Source organism: Nyctibius grandis, chromosome 6 (assembly GCF_013368605.1).
Source record: "Nyctibius grandis isolate bNycGra1 chromosome 6, bNycGra1.pri, whole genome shotgun sequence".
Classification (NCBI taxonomy): domain Eukaryota; kingdom Metazoa; phylum Chordata; class Aves; order Nyctibiiformes; family Nyctibiidae; genus Nyctibius; species Nyctibius grandis.
The window spans coordinates 46,662,574-46,685,238 of record NC_090663.1 but is presented as its reverse complement, the minus strand read 5'-3'; the positions used below and the strand labels follow the sequence as shown (position 1 = coordinate 46,685,238).

The window sequence follows — 22,665 nt, the reverse complement described above, 5'->3', positions numbered from 1 at the left end:
CTTGGCATGTCAGAGTGAGAAAAGGCTGTGAAGGTTATTTCATATAGTTTCAAAGGTGGGGGCCATTAAATTTTAGTGGTTTGCATTTAGATAGCAGCACTTTTGAGACAATGACATGATCACACCTAAGTAAAACCATTCTTTTCCCAACTCTATCCTGGCATCTCAGGTTTGGAAAAAGGCAAATTTCCAAACAGAAAACAGAGAAATCTTATGTTTTGTCTGTGTCATGGAAAACTTATGGCTAGACTGGTGAGAGACCTCCAGGCTTTACACAGCTGAGCCAATGGAGGAGGTATAGGATGTGACTTCCATAACTTGCTTCCAACAGAGCCAGCTGGGCTAGCTTAAGCAGCTGTGGAAGGTAGCCTGACCTCAACCCAGCTGTCTGTGTCTCATCTGGGCAGAGAAAAAGGCTCCCCTTTGTGAACCCCTCTGTCTGCACAGCTGAGGTGAGGTGGGCATGGGTGGAAAAGGACAAGGAGACTGCTGAGGGCAGTAGGGTTTTAAAGTAGTATGGCTAGATACAAACAGAGATACCTGCCTGTGGTCTGAGAAACTCAGGAAAGAAAGAAGGTAAGAATTTAGAAGGAATCTGAATTGCAAATTGGATGAGCTGAGGAGAAGAACAAAAATTTTGTAGTTGGTGAGGCCTCTTTATTTGAAGGACAAGTTGAAGTAGAAATAGTCTGCAAAGGACAGACAGAGTTGCTGTGTGAATGGGAGAATATACAAGACCTCTCTGCCATCCTTGGAGGTAGATTCAAGTAGCTTTTGGAAATGTAATGAAAAGCTGAAACAGAGGAAAGCATATGAATGATTGTACTTTTATCCAGATCTGCATATTTCTCATGTAGAATAACATGATAAGTAGGTGGTTTTGGAATTCTGATAGTATTTGTGCATTTATTTCTTCAGTACATGTCCCTGAAGGAATGTCTGAATAGTAAAGGCAAAATGTCCTGTGGGTTAGACATCTGGGAAAGGCTGCTTGTAAGCTACAAGAAGTTCGAGAGGTGTAGCAGTAGGCAAAAGCAAAGAGGTGAGTTGTGAGGTTCCCCTTCCGGGAAGGAATGGCACGGGAAGTCTGCATCCAAGAATAAGACAGGGAAGTCGAAATAGGAGGTGTGCTGCAGTTAGACTGAAAGAAGTGTGAGAGCATGTGGATGGACACAACACAGTAACCTAGTGAATGCCAGCTGAGAGGATCAACTAATGCTTTGATGTATGTCATTTTTAGGTAAACAGTGCAGTAGTCTGGAAATGAGTATGGCATTGAAGGATTTCTGTCAGTTTTCTCAGTAACACTGGAAAGAAAACATTCTTCCTATTTTGCAAAATTAAAAAAACCTAAAATCATTCTCCACCAAGGCCCTGGTGAAAAACTGGCAAGGGAAAAATGAGAGCCATTTGAAGAGAGATGTAGCTCAATAGTTGGATTGAAGATGGAGATGGTTAGGTAGAAGCCCAGATTGTACTGCTTGCTCTGCTGACAGTGCATCCAAAGTGTATGCTGTGCTTACATGAATCATTCCAGTTGTCCCTCTGCTGTTGAAATTTGTTCTACTTAACCACATCCGAATGGGAAAGCAGTCTTAAAGTCTAGCTTACAGAACTTGCAGAGATATAGGACATCTAGAATCAAATCTTGGATGTCTCAAAGTTAGAAGTTCAAAGCCTTGGAGTTCAACAGTGGACTGTCTGGATGATTTGCCTACTGGCTTTCTCAAAAAAAAATGCCCTCCCAAAAGACACAAGCAACACTCCCTCCTTTCCCCTCAACTCAATTCCCTACTTGCTCTAGCTTTAAAAGCACTAATTTGATGTATTTTCTATATAAAAAACTCTTTATTGTTCTAATTCACTGAATGATTGAATGGGTGAGCATTTATTTGTCTTTTTGAATTCCATGCTTATGAACACATCCCCTATCTACGTAATACAAGATATTAATTGAAACTGTTTTTTTCATTAGGACTTGATTTGCTTTGTTTATCAAAGTTCAGGGAAAGGGTATCTATATTGACAAATAGTTCAAGATACTAGAATATCTATTACTGCAAACCTTTCAGTATATGGAACACGTTTTCCTTAAATATATTAATTTCTACTGTAATTCTGTTGCAACAAAAAGAAGGTATTGCACAGCAATTGTGCCTGATTTCAGATTAGTCCATTTTCATCTCTTAGCTCAGGAAGGAAGCCTACAATATAATTTGATGGTTATTCATTGTTATAGGTCTTTACAATTCAGAGTGCCAATGGCAGCCTGGACATGAGTTAATATTATCTAAATATATTTCCGAAGTATCAAACTAACATTGAAGCAGACATTCTTTGCATATAGATCTGAGATTAAATTATCGCCTCCCTTTGAGGCTCTAAAATGACAGAAGGAAGGGGCCAAAAGAGAGGGCAGGCTATACTTATTGCATCTGCTACACTAAAAACGTACCAAAGCTGCTTGCAGGCTGTTCCCATGGAGAACACAGTGCTAGAGGCAGAGTGCTGTTTAAGCAACCCTTTTGCAGGTTTTGTGGATGTGGTAGCAGATTGTGGATATAAATGTTTGGCCATACTCAACCATCAGAACAAGTATTCATTTATGCAGTGCTGTCCTGTGGTCCTTGGCATGCTTCATGACCCATACCTCATCCCACAAGGCTGTGGCTGCCAGCATAATGTGCCTCACTGTACAGGACTTTTGGCTCTTGAATTTTATGTGTAGCCTTACAGATGTTTTCTGTTTCCCATGGCATCATGGGCAAAAGGCAAAAGCTGAATAGAATCACCTGTGATCTTGGTCTTCCACCCAGACAGTCAGTAGTGTCAGCACTAGGGGATAGGGGAAGACAGAGCTTTTAAGATTAAGTCAGAAAGTTTCCTGTTCTCCATTGAAAACAGAAGAGATTTTTATAGAATGTAATTGCTCGTATGGATGTACTTAGTTATTTTTTGTGGAAAGTAAGTGAAAGCAAAACCCCTGCTAGCGTAATGTGTTCTATGAAAGGTTGTCTCCATTTTGCATTGTTTGGAGAAGAGTCTTACCATGACTCTCTACCACCTACACACCCAAACCACTGAGCTTTATGTTATCTTTAAATTAGCTTCCTCCAATAGCTAATAGTTTTTATCTTCTTAAAACTAACAAGTCTGAAAAAGTTCTGCCTTTCTGGTTTAATATTGTACTATGTTGTGGCTGGAGAGAGACATGGTGCCTTCAGAGGAGATGGAAGTAAACCATCTCATCTGACTATCTGGGCCCATTGTTCCAGTTATGGTGTTATATTTCCTCCTCGCAACTGGACTAAGGGTAAATTCCTCTCCTTTCAACTGACACTCACAGCTGCTTCATAGGCTGCCATGGAGATATATTTTTGCAGTGTGAGGTATTTGCTACTGTGCAGCAATGCATGTTTGCTTTATAATAGCAGGTTTCAATTGTGAGTTCCTAGGATCAAAGCTAAAAATAAAACCACTTCTATGCTCATATGTGATTAAAGAAGATTTTTTAGTTAGGTTGAAATATTTATTATAATCTACACTGGGGAACTGATTTGGAAGAAGATGAATTCTTTTTCCAAATACACCTAAATCCAATGAGAGGGTATGCATTGGAAATTATTTTATAATACAAAATACGGATGACTTTCAATCTTCTTGTTTGGATTTATCCCTGAAATTGCAGGACATGATGCTGGGACTGTCCCAGTCAGTCAGAGTCCAAACTGTAGCTATTGTGTCATCCTGTGATCCAGGATGAAACCTATTCCTGTGTTAAAAGTGTGAGTTTATGGCAGTTTAGGATTAGTACTTCTAAACCAAAGTGGGATGATGTAAAGGTCTAGGGTCCTGATATTAAGTATTGAAAAAATGCCTTTTTACAGATGGGCTCAGTAAAATTGAGAGCCCAAGTTCAAAAGTTCCAGAAATGCACAGAACTCAGATTTCTGTATAAAAAGCTTTATTATAGTTTCATTAAGAGACATTAAGGGACTGTGTACCATTTGTTCTAGTGATATTGCTTGCAGCATTACTGTCCACCACTGTCAATATTTAACTTGTCTGAAAGTGAATTATCTTGTCAAAACAGTAGTAGAAGGAAGCACAAACCAAAATAAAACAACAGGGTTTTTTTTTTTACAGCTGTCAGTGCTGATTATAGTCAGAATGGAATGGAAGAGGAATTGGAAGGAGAATTATCAAATAGCATATTTTAAATTATATTAGCACGTTATTTTACCTTATTAGCATTCTCAAATTTTTATTTCTCAGTGAAAAAGCTCCCTGTAAGCAATTAAATATGAGTAGTCTGTCTTGAATCTGTTCAAATATGTAAGATTAAATAAAAAACTTCTAATGTTCCAAACAACTTTTACTTAGTATAAGAAATAATTGAGGAGAGGTTAATTAAGTGTCTAAGTAGTTGGAATCCTGTTACAGGTGACCACTCTCTCCTTCAGTTCTGCAGAATGTTTTTGTGATCATTTTCTAGTATTAACCACATGTGATTTAATTAGGTGTTCTCTTCTGATTGCAGATTATTTTAAACTTCACTACCATGGACCTTTACAAGAGCAGTCTATGTTGGTATGACTATATTGAAGTAAGAGATGGCTACTGGAGAAAATCACCTCTGCTTGGTATGCAATTGTTGGATGCTGCACTGTCCATATTTACCACACTTATTCAGTTCAGTGAGCTTGATTGCTGTTGAACCCAAAACAAACCTCTTGGTCTTTAGGTGTCTAGAATGTATCTAAAGTTGGGGAGGGGAAAAAACTCCAAATGGCCTCAAATAAGTCGTTTATTTGACTTCAAGCCTCAACCCTTTTTTTCATTGCAGCTAGCTGTTATTCAGTTTCATGTGTGGAAAGATGAAAACTACAAATGCTTTGCTTATGGATATTAAAATATGAAGTTGCCATAGTTTTGCTCACAGAAATGAAGAAATAGTATACAAACAAATCTATAGAACACGTGATGGAAAATCCATAGAGCACCCACTGTGGAGTTGTACTTATCAGCTCTGTTCCTCTACTTTTTAAATTACGAATTGAAGATTACTTCTGTTTCTTCTTTGCATGTCCTTCCTTGCTCTTGCAGAGAAAAGACATGCAAAGCAATAATGAATTAAGTCTTAGGGTTGCAACTATTATGCAGGAAGCTGCAGCCATCCTTTTCTTAATTCAGGGGGTTGGTGAGGATAATAATGCCACTGCTCAATCCGGAGGCTCAGTTTGACATCCTGTGATCTTCTATGATTGAAACAGGGGATTTCAGACCATAGGAAACCTGAACGTCTCCAGTTTCTTGGGTCAGTTTTGTTGTCATTTTTAGAATGAAGTTTAAAACTATTTGTTAGCGTCCTAACAGCCACAATTGAAAAACAATAAAAAAGAAAGAAAAGGAAGCAGATACAGAGGACAGCTTTTTAACAGTAGTGCCTATTCTCTTGATCTTGAAAAGAAAATAAAGAAGAAACAATTAAGAACAGACAGTAATTACCCTTTCCTCCCGTTCCCTCCTCTGTCACCTAGACAAACAGAAATTTCACCTACCTAGGCTAAATTTAAGAGGATAATATAGTCTAAGGTCATTTGGATGTTAGTTTTTAAATCTCTTTGGTCCTTAGACACAATGAGCGGTATTACTGTGACCTAGATTATGTTCCTCTCAAGATTAGTACTCACTTTCCCCTTTCAAAATGCCCGGGTTTGTATGTAGAGAAACAATCTATAACAATAATTTTTCTACTTAATTCCCCTAGGTTTTATACTTAGACTAGTGAGCCTGACTGTAATGAAAAGAAGCACTGAAAGCTTTATAATAAAATCTTTGTGTATTAGGTCCTGATCTGCATAAAAACATGTGCTTAACCATAAGCATGTGAATAGTTCCACTGAGTTGGTTATGCTACTCCTGTTTATAATGTTAAACACTTGTATAAATGTTTGCAGCGTTTGGCTTCAGAGGCGGCAGAAAATGCAGTTACTGGTTGCATGTTTTTAGGCAGGTTTTGTGGTGACAAACTGCCAGAAGTCCTCGCATCCTCTGACAGCAGGATGTGGATTGAGTTCCGCAGCAGCAGCAACTGGGTTGGGAAAGGTTTTGCAGCAATTTATGAAGGTAAGCCTCTTACAGCATTAAAAATGACTTGATTATGGAGGAAAATTATTAACTGATACCTTTGGGTATTTTAAAAAAAAAGTCAGAAATAACCTAATATGAAATTGGTATGTTATTACTAAAAGAGACAGTAGATGTTAACTTACTAGACAGGAGACTTTGAAACTGTTCCTGTGATCAGATTTCAGATGACCTCTTTTCCAGGGACACCACTGATAATATTCATAAGCATTTTTTACCAGTCATTTAATTAACTCAATGTGCATGTTCTTGTGCTTAGTGTGTGGAAAGACTTCTTTGAGTACTTTCTGTCTATTCTTCAGAAAAATCTGACTTAAGTTTTCCATATGCTCTGGGGTTACTTAATAGACACTCCCACACAGTGTATTAGCAAGTCAACATTCACCTGTTTAAAACAGAGCATGTTTTCTTAAATATTGCATCTATGGTAGTAAACTGTATGATTTAGTTGATATTCACAGATCTTTACATGATTATTAGTGTGGATCCTGAAAAGTGCATTTACTTTTCATGAAAATATTTTTTATTTATATTATCTGTTTCTTCAAGTTCAGTGTAAGCTTGAAGTGATAAACTGTAGGTTGAAATGCATAGATCATTATAAAATATGAGATTTCTGTCTCATTTGTCTCTTTCTAAAGGTTAGTAAATATTAATGAAGAGTGTTTATTAACTGTATTTCAAAGGTGAAGAAAAAGTAAAACCTAATTATTTTGACCTTTTAAATATATTCTGTAAAATGTATAGATTAAGATTATTCATGATTCCAAAGTCTTCCTGAACACTGTAGAGGTGTTTAGAGCTATTAGAAATTCTGAATTATATTCGCTAACTGAAATATATATAGTGGTTTAAATGGATTGCGTTTTCAAGAATTTGTCCTTGGTAGACTTTTTAAGTCTTCTCCAGATTATTCTTATCATTAGTTTTAAAAAGTGGAGCATAAAATGTCAGTTTAGGCATGGGGAACAGAAAATGCCATTATTGACAATAAGAATTTTATGCTTTTATCAGCTATTTGTGGAGGTGAAATCCACAAAAACGAAGGCCAGATCCAGTCTCCCAATTATCCTGATGACTACAGACCAATGAAGGAATGTGTGTGGAAAATAACAGTGTCAGAAAACTACAATGTAGGATTAACCTTTCAAGCATTTGAGGTAAAGCCTTTTAACTGATCTCAGAAGAGCATCTAGTGAGTAAGTGACAGTGACATTTAAGGGAATCCTCATTAAACCTGTGAATGAATTTAAGAATTCTCTATGAAAAATAAGCTCCAGAATCCAATTTTACTCTCCATGAAACCTTCCTTTCTGCAGAAATTTTGAGGATTAAAGGTTTTTCATGTTTTCTATGCTATTTGAATTGGAATGTTTAAAGCACTGACAAGAGTTGCAGTTTAGCAGATACATAATCCAGTTCATCAAGGCTGCTTTAATATTCTGTTAAATAATAGGTTTTTTTTTATCTTTGCTAAATCTTATTGTTAAAAAGGAATGTCTGTCCGGAAAGAAACCACTGTGGGTTTTGGATTCTGTTTTGAGAAGAAAGGAAAAAAAAAAAGCCTACTTAAATTCAGTTTACAAACCTATATTTAGAGAGGGAAGAAAAAAGCCATGGTGAGTCATACTTGCATGTCTTTAGGGTACATCTCTCAGTGTATAACACTGCTAAACAGTGGTAAACTATTGTGTAACAAAAATAATATTTCATACATCTTTTTTGTGCATACGCGATGCACTGACTTGGCATTTATAGATAAATTTAACAACATACTTTTGAGTTCACTTGTTTTATTTGAATATGCTTCAGCAGTGAGTGATGACATGAACACTTTTTAAATCTAAACTTTTGGCTTTTATATCTAAAAGCCAAACTTCAGATATAAATTTTAGGTATAAACACAGGTATCTTAAATACAGATATAATTTCCAACCTGTAATTTTAGTCTTACAGACAGACTTCAGGGGTATGGTACATTTTTGCTATGACTGAAGAAAGGTCTGAGCATGAGATAACAAGGGTTTGGGACTTTATCAGCAATTATGAATGCAAGCAATGGAAATTTTAATAATTTAACAGATTCTACTCCATTTTCCCTTTTTCATATCCTGAATTAATGTTGAGTCTAGTGCAGACAAGATCAGTTCTCCCTGCCCAAAGAGTTTTCCAAATGCCATTCAGACTCTCCATGGCCTGGCTCAAGATTACTTAACACAGTATGTCAGTCTCTCTTTTTAAGCACTGTTGAAAATGAACAATGTTTTCAGTAACTTTATATAATTTACGGAATAGGTATGGAGCTTTTCTAGTCTGCCATTGGTGCTCAGTATTTTTTAGTGTGATTCCAAGAGAAATGGCACTATGCCTTGGCATAAGAGATTTGCCCCAGTATTTTATCTCTATGCAGATGCTCAGGATTGGTGTACATGCATGGTACATTATCGCTTGAACTCACCCTTGTTCAATATCACCTCTGGAAGCATCAAACTTCCATCTCTTCTTATCTTTCAGGACCTTTTTCTAACACCAAATTATGGACCATTTGCAAGTGTGAAGATGGCATGTTCATGCCTCACCATATAGAAAATAATTAGAAATAGAGGACCAGCAAACAAGAGCACAATTTAGTAAGCTAGTGGTTAAGGCTATAAAAAGAAATGTCGGTTTTCCCCCAGACTGTTTAGTATTATGGCACTCTCTAGAGGTGAAACATGTGGACTGACACTGCACAAGAAGAAAGAGGAAATTGAACAGAAGTATAGTTGAGTGGTACTCTCAATTTAGTGCCTCTGCGAGGTGTGTTTTGAAAGCAAAAAAATATTTCCAACAGTAGGGACTTGAAAGGCACATACTTTTCCAGGGAGAGTCTGAGCTGTGATTCCAGAGTGGCAAGACACTCCTGAGCAGCAAATGAGGTGCCCAAGAAAGGCACAAGACTTCTGTTATATCTGTCTTCATGGCATTTCTTATTGGCTCATCCACAGGGCTCTCTGCTGAGAGTGAGAGTTGCTTTGGAAACTGCTCTGAAGTTCCTTGCCTAGACATTCACCATTGGGTCTGATTTCCATTTCAGGTCCAAGCGCCTGAACGTAGGTGTTCTGTTTTTTGGTACTAAGTCCCTCTCTGGACTGAATCCTTGGTGCACTGCCCAGTAAAACAAAAAGTTGTTTAAAAATCACAGTTCTTTATGCCAGCTGAGATCAAAAAAAGTAAATGTCAGGCCAAAGAGTTATTGCAGCGTGTTTATGAGAAAATTACTTCTCTGTCCTGTGAAAGGTACAGTTAAGTAAGAGCAATTCTCATTATCCATGTGTAATGCTAGAAAAAATAACTGTATAAATAACCTTCACTCTGAAATGAAAGCACTAGGGAAGCTGAGAATTTCAAACTGTATCAATGAGTCATCTTGTTTTGCCTGCTGTGGGTAACGCATTTTCCACTGAGTGTGGGATTACCCTTTCTTATTTGGCTGCCTGATGGGCAGCTACACTTTCCAGTATCTAGATGACAGCAGAGATGTTGGGACTGGTAACTCCATCTTTTTTGCTTCATTGTTATATTCACCTTTATTATATTGTTCTTTGAAAATTAGCAGTGCTTTTTTGTTTTTGTTTTTTTTTAAAGAACTTTTGTTGGCACGCAGACTCACCAGCTAAGGCAATCCAGAGGGTTTGTAGACCTGAGCCATATCAATCTTCCTCATTTGAGTGGCCCTATTAATCTTTGTGCAGATAGTGTTCATTTAAATTATTTTTACATAAGTCAGGGAATAAAATTTATCTGATCTGACTCTACTAGGCATATATCCCACATTTTATGATTAAAGTCTATGACCTGAGTCAGATATGTTTACCTGTACTGGAATTTCACTCTATCAACAAATAAATTAAGAATGATGAAAAGCAACTGGAAGATTTCTCCTGAAATATGATTGCTCCCAGATTTGCTCTTCCAATCCTTTAATCTTTTTTTTAAATACGTATATTTTTTTCTGTTGGGGAAGTGCTTCAAAACAAAGGTAGTCTGGAATTTTTAACCAAATATGTCTTAGTCTAAAGTAATTGTTTTTTTCAAGACTGAAACTATGTACAAGGAATTTTATTTTCTTTTGAGAACGAATGTTGAGAACATATCTGGTTTTCTATTTCACCAGGAGATTTCTTAGTCTTTTCTTGTGCTTATGCTCCTGTCTTAGGAATTTTTCTGGCATTTTCTCAACTTAGTTCTCTAATGCCATTCAAATTCTGAGTTTCCTCTAAGGCCTTCAGGAGCCGATGGTATCTTTCATTCTCCTATAAGCAATGCATTTTTCTGTAAAACTTGTTTATTTATGGTTTTTTTGCATTTGCCAACTTTTTGCATATTTCTTCTCATCTGCATGTAATATCAATCTTGTGAAATTTTAATGCTCCAGTAAATAAGGTTTACAGGATCAGTCCAGTTGCAACTAAACTCACTGGAAGTCCTTTCATTAACTTGAGGAGATTTTCTGCCCTTATAGTAGGAAGAATAACTGACTATTGCAAGTGTAATAGATTGTTGTATGGCAGTGTTCCCAGATGACAGTACCACGACATCTTAAAACCTGAGGTACAGATAAGCAAAGCACATTTTATACTAGTTCTTTTTCATTGATTACCAAGTGCCTTAACATCAGTTATCATTTCTCAAAAACACAATACTTATCTGTTAGTTTATATATAGGTGTAACGATTTAATCCTTTAATATAATAATATTAATAGTAATAATGGCACCACTTGCAGTAGTAGTACACTAAAAATAAATGAATATGGTAGAATGGCCACCTTTCAAATTGTTTTATTGAAAATCAATAGCACTTTATAAGTTGGTTGATTTTTATAGTCTTAGGAAGTCTAGAACTTACTGCTATACAAAATGTATTTTTAGCTGTTGTCTTCTGCCTAAAATAGAGTGATTCTCAGAAAATAGACTTAACAAGTCACTTCAATGGGAATTTGATATGTGTAACTCAGAGCTGCCCTTGGCTTGTGAAAAATCAAATTTTCCATATTGCCCCATAGAACATGGAAAACACGGAAACATGGAAAAAGACAGATGTTAATTAGAAGTCTTGAGTAGTGAAATGACCACAGACGTGTGGGGGAAATACACAATTCCTTCATTGATATTAGTGGGCTTTGGACCAGGTCACTTCTTTCAACATCAGAGTGCAATATGATTTTACTGAGATAACAAGGCAGACTTTGTTTCAAATTGGAATATGATGTCTTGTGTTTAAAATTTATTATTTAGATTAATGAAAATTTGGAGTCGATATTACAGTGTCAAAAACTTGTTAGTGCTCAGGTAGACACATGCCTGACTGCATTAGTTGCAAACATACAATTGGCTTTGAAGTCAGCAATGGGTGGTTGCACCCCAGATCTTCTTGACTTTTCTCACTCATTTCCCAAGCTCTGGTTCAAAGCAATTCCCAAGCAAACAGCTAAGAAATCAGAGTAAATGGCACTGTAGATTGTGCCAGAGAAGTGAGTGGGAGAAAATTACGTATGTAAATGCTTGAAGAATTGGAAAGTTGGAAAGAAGACAGACAAATTTTGTGTGTAAGTGCCATATTCCGATGCCATTAAAATGAAATAAAATCAAAGAGCACCTTCCACCAATTTGCTCTCTTACATAAAAGAAGCCGAAATCTTAATGTGCTAAATGAAAGCTCCTTAGTCTGTGGTGGTTACAGAGCTTAGTGTGGGTCATAATGCACAACTAGAGCAGAGTATCAGCAGCCACTTCTACTAACTGTGCAGCTTATGTGCAAGAAAAACTCTATCTAGAAATAAGATGTGGATTTTTCTGGGTTTGGTTTGGTTTTGACTTTTAACAGAATTTGGATGTGCTGAATTAAATTTAAGGCTTCTTCAACCACTTCTCCCTGGCTGTGGTCCCACTCCCCTCACCCCTAAGCCTACCTCATGATTCAGTCGCTTAGCTGAACAATAGTTTTCTTAGAGGACTTATTTTTGAATTCTTGGATTTAGTTAATTCTTTTATAGCTAAGACACTGTATTACTTGAGTAATGTGAAGTAATTCTGCAGTAAAATGACCCAGATCAAGAGGGGTTTTAATTTGTTGGGAAAGATACTCTCTCAATAAAGACAGGTATCATAAATTGTCTAGGATCCAGATAGGATCATATTCAGGCTGCTACTGCTTTCTTCTTTGGTGCAATTCCCACTCTGACTGACTTTGCAGGTACTGTTATGTAAAGAGCATAAGACTTGTTACCCAAGTAGAAATCATAGAATCATAGAATGGTTTCAGTTGGAAGGGACCTTAAAGATCATCTAGTTCCAACCCCCCTGCCATGGGCAGGGACACCTTTCCACTAGACCAGGTTGCTCAAAGCCCCATCTAACCTGGCCTTGAATAAATCTCGGCTCACATATTAGTCTGTGTTTGGATGTCATCTGGCAGGATGGTTAAATGAGAGGCACATTTTCAGTTCTTCTGGTTTCAGTAGGTTTGTCCATCAGTATGGCAAAGATTGACCCAGAAAGTCAAAAGACATCTGAAACCAGGAAATGTGCAACAGGAACTAGACACATCAGCTGCAGAAACATAACGATTTTTTTTTTATCTGTTCTATTGGCTACTTAGTAGCTGATAATTTTAGAAACGTGTTTAGATCTAATTCCACAGCTGCCTCAAACTCTTAATGCGCTGTAGTTTTTCAGTGGGTAGTGACAAATGCAAAATTTTGCACTGTATTGAACATAAAGGAAGAAAGTAATATATTGTTCATCACCTGAAATAGCAGAGATTGATAATGTCTAAAAGTCTTATGCATATTAATCAAATCAAGTTTTCTTAATATTTCAAAACCAATTAATATTTCTGACCTGGTTAGTTGTTGAAACATTAATCTTGTATACTTGAGCATACATGAGAAAAGAGGACTTTACTTGAAGTCAGAGTAGGAATTTGACAGAACATTGGGAGGCTTGGAGGTGAGCATGTCTTTTTTAGTTACTTTTTTCCAGTTAGACTGTTGTGTCCTGTGTAACAATCTCAAAATTATTTCTTCTTGTAAAAAATAAGTATAGTTAAACCAGTCCAGTGATACTTTTTTATTTTCCTCATCTTCCTGATGTTTGAACTCTAAACAGAGAACCCTAACCTTAACTTTGAAAAATTTTTCTTCTGTTTATTAGCTGATTGATATTTGATATTTACAGTCAAGTTAAAATCAGTCACTTTAAAAATATTTTTTTACAGATTGAAAGACACGATAACTGTGCCTATGACTACTTGGAAATTCGAGATGGAACGAATGAGAACAGTCCTTTAATTGGTCACTTTTGTGGCTATGACAAACCAGAAGATATTAGATCTACCTCCAATACACTGTGGATGAAGTTTGTTTCCGATGGAACTGTTAACAAAGCAGGGTTTGCAGCTAACTTTTTTAGAGGTAAATGTTAAAGCATGTTTTGGGAGCTGTGAACTGCTTATCACTTGTTTTTGTACTAGAAAAATTATGATAGGATATGAAAAATATTTTTCAACCTATTTTTTCTAAAACCATTTCTGTACTACTCCAGCATATTTTTTACCTGGGCGTGCAATTTTATCATATCAAAAGAAGGTATTTCTATCTTCTTGTAAAATATGTCCAAAGAATGAAGGAACATATTTAATGTAACTTCCTACTCTCCAGGTTCAAATAATCAGCTGAGTTTTGAAGGACCTTTGAAATATACCTAATCTTGTAAATGGGTTTTTTGGACATATTGTGTTATCAAATGTAAAGTTAAATAGTATAATCAGAATAGAGACAACTGGGTCTTTTCTGTTAAGGTTTTTTTCTTTTGTCTAAATGTTGTGTTATTTATAACCCATTGGCTGCATTAGGCTGCTTTATCGATTTATTACTCTCTGTGAGCAAGAAAAAAAAACACAACTGAGAAATCATACAGTGGTCAACAACCTCACAGTCTTCCTCCAGTTTTGGAGGGGGGTGTGTGTGTCATACAATTGCAGTTGGTGCATGGGGAGTGTGTAACTCCTACCCTGTGCTGCCTATGGCACAGTGAAAGCCACTAGCAGTGGTGTGGCCATAGTGACCCCTGAAATACAGGTCATGGCACCAGGAGAACCTTTTTGCTCTTTTGAAAAGCCACAAGCTGGGGCTTTTCTTATGCTGTTAGTTTTCACTGTAGACAATTATAACCTTGAGGGCTGTAGACATGAGAGTGGGAGCTCTGTTTTATTCTGAAGAAATTACTTATCCTGGTGTAAGGAAACAATATTTCAACGTCAGAGGAATATTTTAACAATTAATTTCATGGGTATACTTCAGAGCTAGTAGAGGTAATACATTATTCCTTTCCCTCCCCCGTCTCTGATGCATCTTGTTCCCTTTAATATTAGTAGAATGAAAACCTGGGATTTGAGGATTCTGTTAATCTGTTTTTGAGTATGAATTCGGGATAATGCACAAATTGATTCTGTGGGAGATAAAGTGCCCTTCAAGTGACCCTGCTGTGGATTTTCAATCTGTCTTTCAGTACTTTATACAACCTTTAGATTACGGTTGCCTGAATTATTGTATGCTGCCCACAAAGTGCTTATAAATTAGGTCTGCAGCTGTCAGTAGGTATTGTTATTAAAAAACCCACCCAAACACCACAAAGGACAAATTTTTATTTTCTCCATTGCAGGTCTCCTTAGCATTTGAAAATGCTCTAGTCAGCAACCACAGTGTGTTATGTAGCACACCTTATAATGGCATGCATACAGCTTTCTGGGTTAATGTTGATCCAGCAATTACAGCTGAGGAAGGTAATTATTTAACACGTTTTTGCATTCTTCCCTGTCTTGGCAGAGGAAGATGAATGTGCCAAACCTGACAATGGTGGCTGTGAGCAGCGCTGTGTAAATACTCTGGGCAGTTACCAGTGCGCCTGTGATCCTGGCTATGAACTTGGTCCTGACAAAAAGAGTTGTGAAGGTACAGTGCGTTGCTGTGTTATGGGCTCTTAAAGCTCACAGAGTGCCATTGCTTGAATGAAATGCTACACCTTTTGTATGCTCTGCCCTAGTAATGTGAGATCTGTGGAACCCAGCCTGGAAAACCAGTGCTCCCTTTTGAGTAGTGGTGCCAGAGTAATGTCTGTCCACAGCAGTCATCTTCATCCGATGTCCGTCACTAATTTAGCTTTACAGGTTTTGCTGTTAGTCGATACGGAACGATGTAAAGCAGGACTTCGTACCTTCCCAAACCACTTATTACACTATTTGTAGTCATTAAAGCAAAGCCTCCCACCATGCATAAGGAGACAATTATCAGCAGAGCAATGTGCCACTGTCTCAGAATCGGAGTATTTAACGATCCCTCTGACCACCTCTGGGGTGTGACTGGGAAGCTGACAGGTTTGAAGAGCAGGATCCTTTGTTCTAGCTCAAAGAAATCCTCCCCACTCCCAGTCAGATTGTGGACTTTTCTTGCTGAAAACAAATTCTACATGTCAGGGTGAGCAAAGCGTGTTCAAATAATCATTTGGAGAAATAAAAACTTGATAAGTGGAAGTCTGTGTAAACATAGGATTAGTCTCAGATAAGCTTTTGCGTTCTATACATATTTCATATCAAAGGAAAGAAGCAAAAGCTCTTAATCATTACACACCATTTATTGTTTGATTTTTATTCATAAACACCAATAAATTCAGAGATAGCACAAATTCTTCTTATCTCAGCTCATTTGTTTGAGTAGTGAGTGGAGTTTGAAAACTGGAGTGCCTGGAGTTATGGTTTTCTTCTGATGCGATTCACTGTCTCTCTTTTTTTCCAATTTCCTGGCTTTAATTCATGATTTGTCACAATTTGGGGTAGTTTTGCTTAGTTTCTTTGTGCTTTTTGTTCTTTTGCTTTTGGTTCTGTGGGGTTGGTTTTGTTTGGTTGGGGGGGGCGGGATGTGTGTTCATGTAAGGTGACGATAGTTCTAGACTACAGGCATGTTAGATTGTGGCTCTCACCAAGCTGGTTGGTTTTTTTAGTTGCTTCCTGCCCCTCCCTCAACTGTAATAGTGAGCACACTGGAAAAACAATTTATTTAGATGTCTGCATCTTAGGCAGTATGCAGAAAGTAAGCTTAATCTAAGGGGGGCCATGAAGACAGAGGTTTGATCTCTGGGCCTTTAATCATCAGCCCAAATTTATGTAAGGAATTTGGCTTAGTCTGCCTGCTGATCTGAGTCAGAATATTGGGGAAGATTACCAGTCTTTCAGAAAACTCTTCCCTCTGCCTCTGAAAAATACAGAAGGAATACCTTCCCGGCACCCAAACAGAAAAGCAACTCTGGCAAAAGAAGTCGCTCAAAGTAGTGCAGTGCAGCGTGGAACAAAAAACCTGAGCTACCCCTAAAAGTGTATGTGCATTTGTTCCACGTGACATAGCACTCACTGTATGTGGATAACACTTGGGACTGCTCAATTAAAATCATTTTGTAGTCACAGTGAGCATTACGTCCTAGTTGTAGTTTGGGAATTTGAGGGGTGACCTAGCTCTGTTAATTCACACGTGACACCAGAGTAGAAGCCTCTAACTCAGAAACTCTGCCCAATGCTTCACTGCAGTGTTGACATGCACAGAAAATTGCTTCATGCTGGTCTAATCCAAATCTCCCCTGCTGGCAGCATATTAGAAAGCTTTAAGATTTTTTTAAAGTATTTCCACATTTTCTACCGTAGCCTCAAAGAACAACAGAGTGATGTTGAAAAGCAGAAACTGAAAACTCATGGTCAGTTTTCCTGACCCAGACTGGATCATTTGAGGGTACAACTTGTGTCATCTGAGTGTGGTCTCTAACCTGTGCCTGGTCTTTTTTGATACACTGAGGTGTGACCCAGGGTCTTAGTCCCCGCACCCCGGTCAGATTACCTTTGCATGTATACCAAGAAGTCTTCTGCATGGAAAGCCAGGAGCCAGGAGGAAGACTGGTATGTGTGTGGGTTGGCCAAGTATGCCCTGACACAGGAACTGGAGAGTTCTCCCAGGTGTGTTAGGTGAAATAGATGTAGTGTGTGAGACCATCAGCTAGACAGGAATAGCCAGTTTTCAAAGCATTCGGTGTTAGCACAGAGCAGCCGGAAGAAGGTAGAGCTTTGCCCCACCAGCTCTTTCAAAAGAGATTTGTGGATGATTTCCAGTGCTGTCACAGTGCTGTAATGATATCAGTGGAGCAAAGAGTGATCAAGAACACCTGCAAATCCCATTACTTTTTAATTTTTTTTTCCACAGTTGGAGAAGATTAATGTGTTTATCCTTTGCTATCTGAACTGCATTCACAAATATAGTACAGCATTGTTCTGTTGTATGGAGGTGACTTATTTCCAAATATATGCTGAATAGGTATTTTCTCTATTACTTGAACATCCATACTTCAGGAAAAGTAATTGTGACTGAAGAGTACATGACTGCTATCCCAAAGAAGTGACCCTATCTAGTAGGTTATGGGAGGTATATAAAGCTATATGAGCTGAGACAGGTAGGGCTGATTCTGGATCAATAATCAAGAAGAGAAGCTGGGGAAATGCAAAGCGCATCTTAAGTAGTCCATCTGTCAGAAGAGGGATGGTCAAGGTCCTGGGGAGGGTGGTGAGGTCAGAGGGCTTGCATGGGAAAGGCTGTGAGAGAATAACCAGAGTCTCTAGAGGGAAGGGAAAAGAATGAGTATTGTAGTAGCTTTGTGTAGTCCTGAAACTTATCTCTGTCCGCAAACCTGCAAGCTGTTCAAGATAGGGGCTGTCTCTTTCTCTTTGTTTGCACCAAGCATGATAAAACAAGATTCTGATTAGTCTGTCTGGGCATTACAGCAGTATAAGTAATGAGAGGACTGAATCTTCTCAGTGTGCTTCTGTTTATAGTAAAACACAGTTTCAGTCAAGAAACGATGCTCTCCCTTTTAATTTTACAGCTGCTTGCGGAGGACTCCTGACAAAGCTAAACGGGACTATAACCACACCAGGGTGGCCCAAAGAGTATCCTCCAAACAAAAACTGTGTGTGGCAGGTGGTTGCCCCAACGCAATACCGAATTTCAATGAAGTTTGAGTTTTTTGAGTTAGAAGGGAATGAAGTAAGTAACTGTGAACAAAGAGCTGCACAATCTGTTACGTGCTAAACAGTTTCACGAGCGTTCAAAAATAGATATTGTCTTATAAAACCCTTGCTGACTGTTCATACACTGACAATAACCATAGATATTCTTGTTTTCATTTTGTGACTGTTTCTGGATTTTTTCAAAACAAACATGGAGAAAATTAGCTCTCTTTTACATATCATCTAAATGTATATGCATTACTAGACTTTTAAAAGAAATGTTCTCTGCTGAGTCTCAGCTGACTTTTTTATCAACAAAGTAAAACAGAGCAAATGGCTGAGGCATATTGGAAAGAATTCAAGAGAAGAAAATCTGGAGAAACCAAATCATCTTTACAGACCATGATGACAAAGAATATACATAAGCTCTGTTAGTGACGGAGCGAGGGAGAGTTTAAATCACTTACAACTATCTCGGGGGAATATTTTAAAAGGAGCAGTACCAGAAATAAGGCACAATGGAACAGCAGTGACTGAGCTGGGCAGCCCCTGGAGGCATGGGGGATTTCGTCCCGAGGTTGGGGAGAGGTGCAGGGCAGAGCCGTCCATGTGGTAAGGGCTGCTCCCTATAGCTTTAAACAAAGTGGTGGGGTTGTAGTGGGTTTTGGGTGTGTAGAATCAGTAAAATGTGGGTTTCAACATCAACTTTTCAGCCTCTGTTCTGCTTCCTAGGCACTGCTCTGTCATACCATTGAGTTCCCTTGCTGCACTCTAGCCACAAAGTGCTGTAGCCATCGAGTTTATCTGGATATTGTTCATGTGGTGTTAAGAACCCAAATCCTATGATATTATTTCTGACTAAAAAAACTTGTAGCAACGTTTTTGATGTGGGGATGTACCATGTTTTGGGCAGGAGACATGAAGTGGCAAAAACTGGAGTTCAATTTAGAACTAAGAAACAACCCAGTCATGACTTCTCCAAAATATCTCAAAATTATTTGCAGAGGCAGCAAAGTGAAATTTTTAGGTTTACTTTAAATAATGTGGGGTGGGTTCTAAAGTCTGTGAAATTCCAACTTTTAATGTTTTCTAATATGTTACATTCATGTCCTGTTATCATCATTATAAGAATGGCAAAAGGTGTAATAAAATCTTACAAATCCCAAAGAATTAAAACTGAATTGTCATTTGGACAAATCATAAAACATTTTTCCCTCATTTTCTTGATACTTAAGCCAGATTTTCAAGGAAGACACCTGGGGTATAATGAATTTAAATCAGTTTCAGGTCATACAAGCCACGTAACTTCAGCAGATATGTAAAATATATACATAATGTTTTTCAACATTTAGAATGTTTGTTTCATCCTCTCCTGTGCTACTAAATCAGCTTCAACTTTATATTATTAAGTAGCAGTACTAAGAATGCTACCTGTGAAAATCACAAAAAAAAAATATAGTATGTTGTCTGAGTACAGACATGAAAAGTACACATTTAGCAAATGCTCTGATTTTAATATGTTTGTTTAATGTCTTTTCCAATATTACAATTTTAACATTTTACATTTACCATTTACAGTCTTAATTTTACATTTAACTTGTAATTATTTGTTTTAAATACAGTGTTGTATGAAGGAAGTTAGACTTATCTGAAATTACATTTAATTTCTAATCTAAAGCCATGAAACCATCAAAACTAACCACTAATGTATTGCTGAAATTGCTGGGATTTATTAACATTGTGAATTATGTTTGAAAATCACATACATTAATAAGAATTTATCTTAGAAGGAATATAAATCAACATGTGGCAGTAACTCAAGTTTTATAAATCCTTGTGGTTTTTATATTGTGCAAAAGTAGTTTCAAGTGAATTAGTCAAGTTCCAACTCTGCAATATATGAAAATTGTTCCAGTAGCAGTGAAAATTTAATCTGTGTCCAGAATGTATTATATTAAAAAAAATTGGAAATGTTGACAATCATTTAATACTTCATAGGGGGAGAGAGATAAAAAAAACGAGACATCCTTTTCTGTAGTTCTCCTCCAGCTCCCTTGACATTACTTTTTTGAACAGAAATTGCGATTTATGAAATACAACTTGGATTTAATGGACAATCTAAGCTCTGTATGAATCCTCCTGGCCACTGTTTTCTCTTAAGCTATTAATTGCAGACAACAGGGACATTTTTGATTAAATGATTGATAGTTGAGCCTAAGAAGCTTAGAAGTTTTTGGGTGGAAGGCTTTAGGTTGACCAAGGGATTATGCGTTGAAAATATTATCACGAGTAGTAGACCTTGCATAAGACTTTTTTTATTACGTTATTTTACAGTATTTTATTTTATAACCTTTTAATGAAAATGACATGCATCAGACCTCCAAATTATAGCTATGCTACTGTTAAAGAAAGATGTATAATTTTAATAGTGCAGATTTATATATTTGTAAATAAAAGAGTATATCTTAAATACATTATGGTAAAAACCTATCTTGTAAGTTTCTAAGTGAAAATATTTTTTAAAAAAAAATCTATGAGATGCTAGTAGTTGAATGTTTGTAGGTTCTGGATATGTGATTTACAATGTAAAGATAGGTATAATTTTTAGGGTGAATATTTCTAGATTTTAGTCTAATGTCACTGGAATTTTTACTTTTTAGATTAAATGGAAACATTGCTAAGCATGTTCAAATTTAGATACTAAACACAGATCAGTATCTATCAAAATACAGTTTTGAATGTAATGCATAGTAGAGCTATGCTGTAGTGACCTTAAAATCTTCTTACACAAAATCAGTGAACATTTGTAAGCATTTACAAATGTTTTCAGAGTCAGGGAAAAGTGAAAAAAGATATTATCATCCTATTATTAAGCAGCATATACCAGTCAGAGTTCTTGCATTTGTAAATAACTTCATGTTTTTCTTTCGGTTAGCCAAAAAAATAATTGATTTCTTTTCTCAGGTTTGCAAGTACGATTATGTGGAGATTCGTAGCGGCCTTTCTTCTGATTCTAAACTACATGGTAAATTCTGTGGTACAGAAGTGCCTGAAGTTATCACCTCTCAGTACAACAACATGCGAATTGAGTTCAGATCTGACAACACTGTGTCAAAAAAAGGCTTCAAGGCACATTTCTTCTCAGGTATAGAAAACCACTTGTGTACCTGTGAGTGCCTCTGAGCATACACTGACTAGATGGAGTGAATACTATGTTTTGGTATGAAAGTGAGTGGCCATTTCCCGTATTATTTTCCTGGTAGCTTTGACTTTGTTTTATTTATGTAAGCTTAAACCACTCTTCTATCTAAAAATACTGTTCTGTATTGTAATGTCTGTATATAGTAGAAAATATGCAGAACACATATATATATATTTTTAAAAAACAGCAGAGGTAAATGAACTTTGTGAGATACAGAGGAAAAAAGCAAATTTACTAAGTGTTTTTAAATTTTGATTAGATTTCTTTTATACCAAGTTTTCTTGCTATTCTTTCAAATCCCAGTCGTAATGTGATATGAGTTACATAATGTGTACACTTGTAGGTTTTTTTCACTCAGGTCTCTTAATATAATGCCTTAGTTATGAAATTACCACTTTGTGCTACAACATTTGTTTAACATTATGGGTGCTTTCTTGCCAAACTTTGCACTTCTTAATGTTTTGTAGAAGAACAGAGTTTAAGACCTTGCTCTTGCAAAAATATGTCTCTTTTTAGTTATGAGTGTAATTTCTTTGAGGCAGATCAGAGTGATGGAAGTTCTTATTATCTGAGGACATGGATTGTTGAATAAAGTTAGACTTGAGTGAAGCTGAAGATGTGAGGAAATACTTGCACAACAGTGGTCTCTGCAATTACCCATTGAAATTAGACTATAATAATCTGGCTGTGACAGGATACCACCTGGTGTTAGTAGTGGAATTTTGCTTAGTGTTTTTCTTGTGTGTTTACACATGCACATGTGCATAGGTATGTTATCTTGTGTAAAACAACACAACAGTCCCATCTGCCCACATCCGTGAACTGGAAGTCATCCAGACGCATTTGGGATTTGAATTCTGCCCTAAGTGTTTTGATAGCAGTTAAAAATCTGAATCTGGAGAATCCTGATTACGTTTTGCATGTAGCAAAATGTATTACCAGGCACTGTTATTAACGTTTGTTTGCTAAAATATATTATCAAACCTGAAATGAAAACGATATTTCATTGGTTAGCTTTAATAACTGATAACTCAACTATGAACAAGTAATAAGAATCAGTATGTTGTATAAGTGATGTGGTTGGAAAGTAAGGAAAATAAATGTCAAGACAAACAGTTTAGACTTTCAAGGTTTTCTCATTATGACTACTTTGACGGTTTTCTTAAGCAGTTATGAAAGATGAAAAAAAGTGTTTCATCTCCTACAAAGAAATTAAAAAACATTTTACCT

The 22,665-nt window shown here is 36.9% G+C and overlaps 1 protein-coding gene across 1 annotated transcript in view; it reads left to right on the top strand.

Annotated features, from left to right (window-relative positions):
• Positions 1-22,665, top strand: part of TLL1 (tolloid like 1) — a 142,002-nt gene that overhangs the window by 100,200 nt on the left and 19,137 nt on the right. Inside the window, exons 10-16 of the mRNA XM_068403312.1 lie at positions 4,541-4,643; positions 6,013-6,129; positions 7,165-7,310; positions 13,410-13,605; positions 15,019-15,144; positions 18,110-18,270; positions 21,198-21,378. Coding sequence (XP_068259413.1) covers positions 4,541-4,643; positions 6,013-6,129; positions 7,165-7,310; positions 13,410-13,605; positions 15,019-15,144; positions 18,110-18,270; positions 21,198-21,378 — 1,030 coding nt within the window. The remainder of the gene's footprint in view (positions 1-4,540; positions 4,644-6,012; positions 6,130-7,164; positions 7,311-13,409; positions 13,606-15,018; positions 15,145-18,109; positions 18,271-21,197; positions 21,379-22,665) is intronic.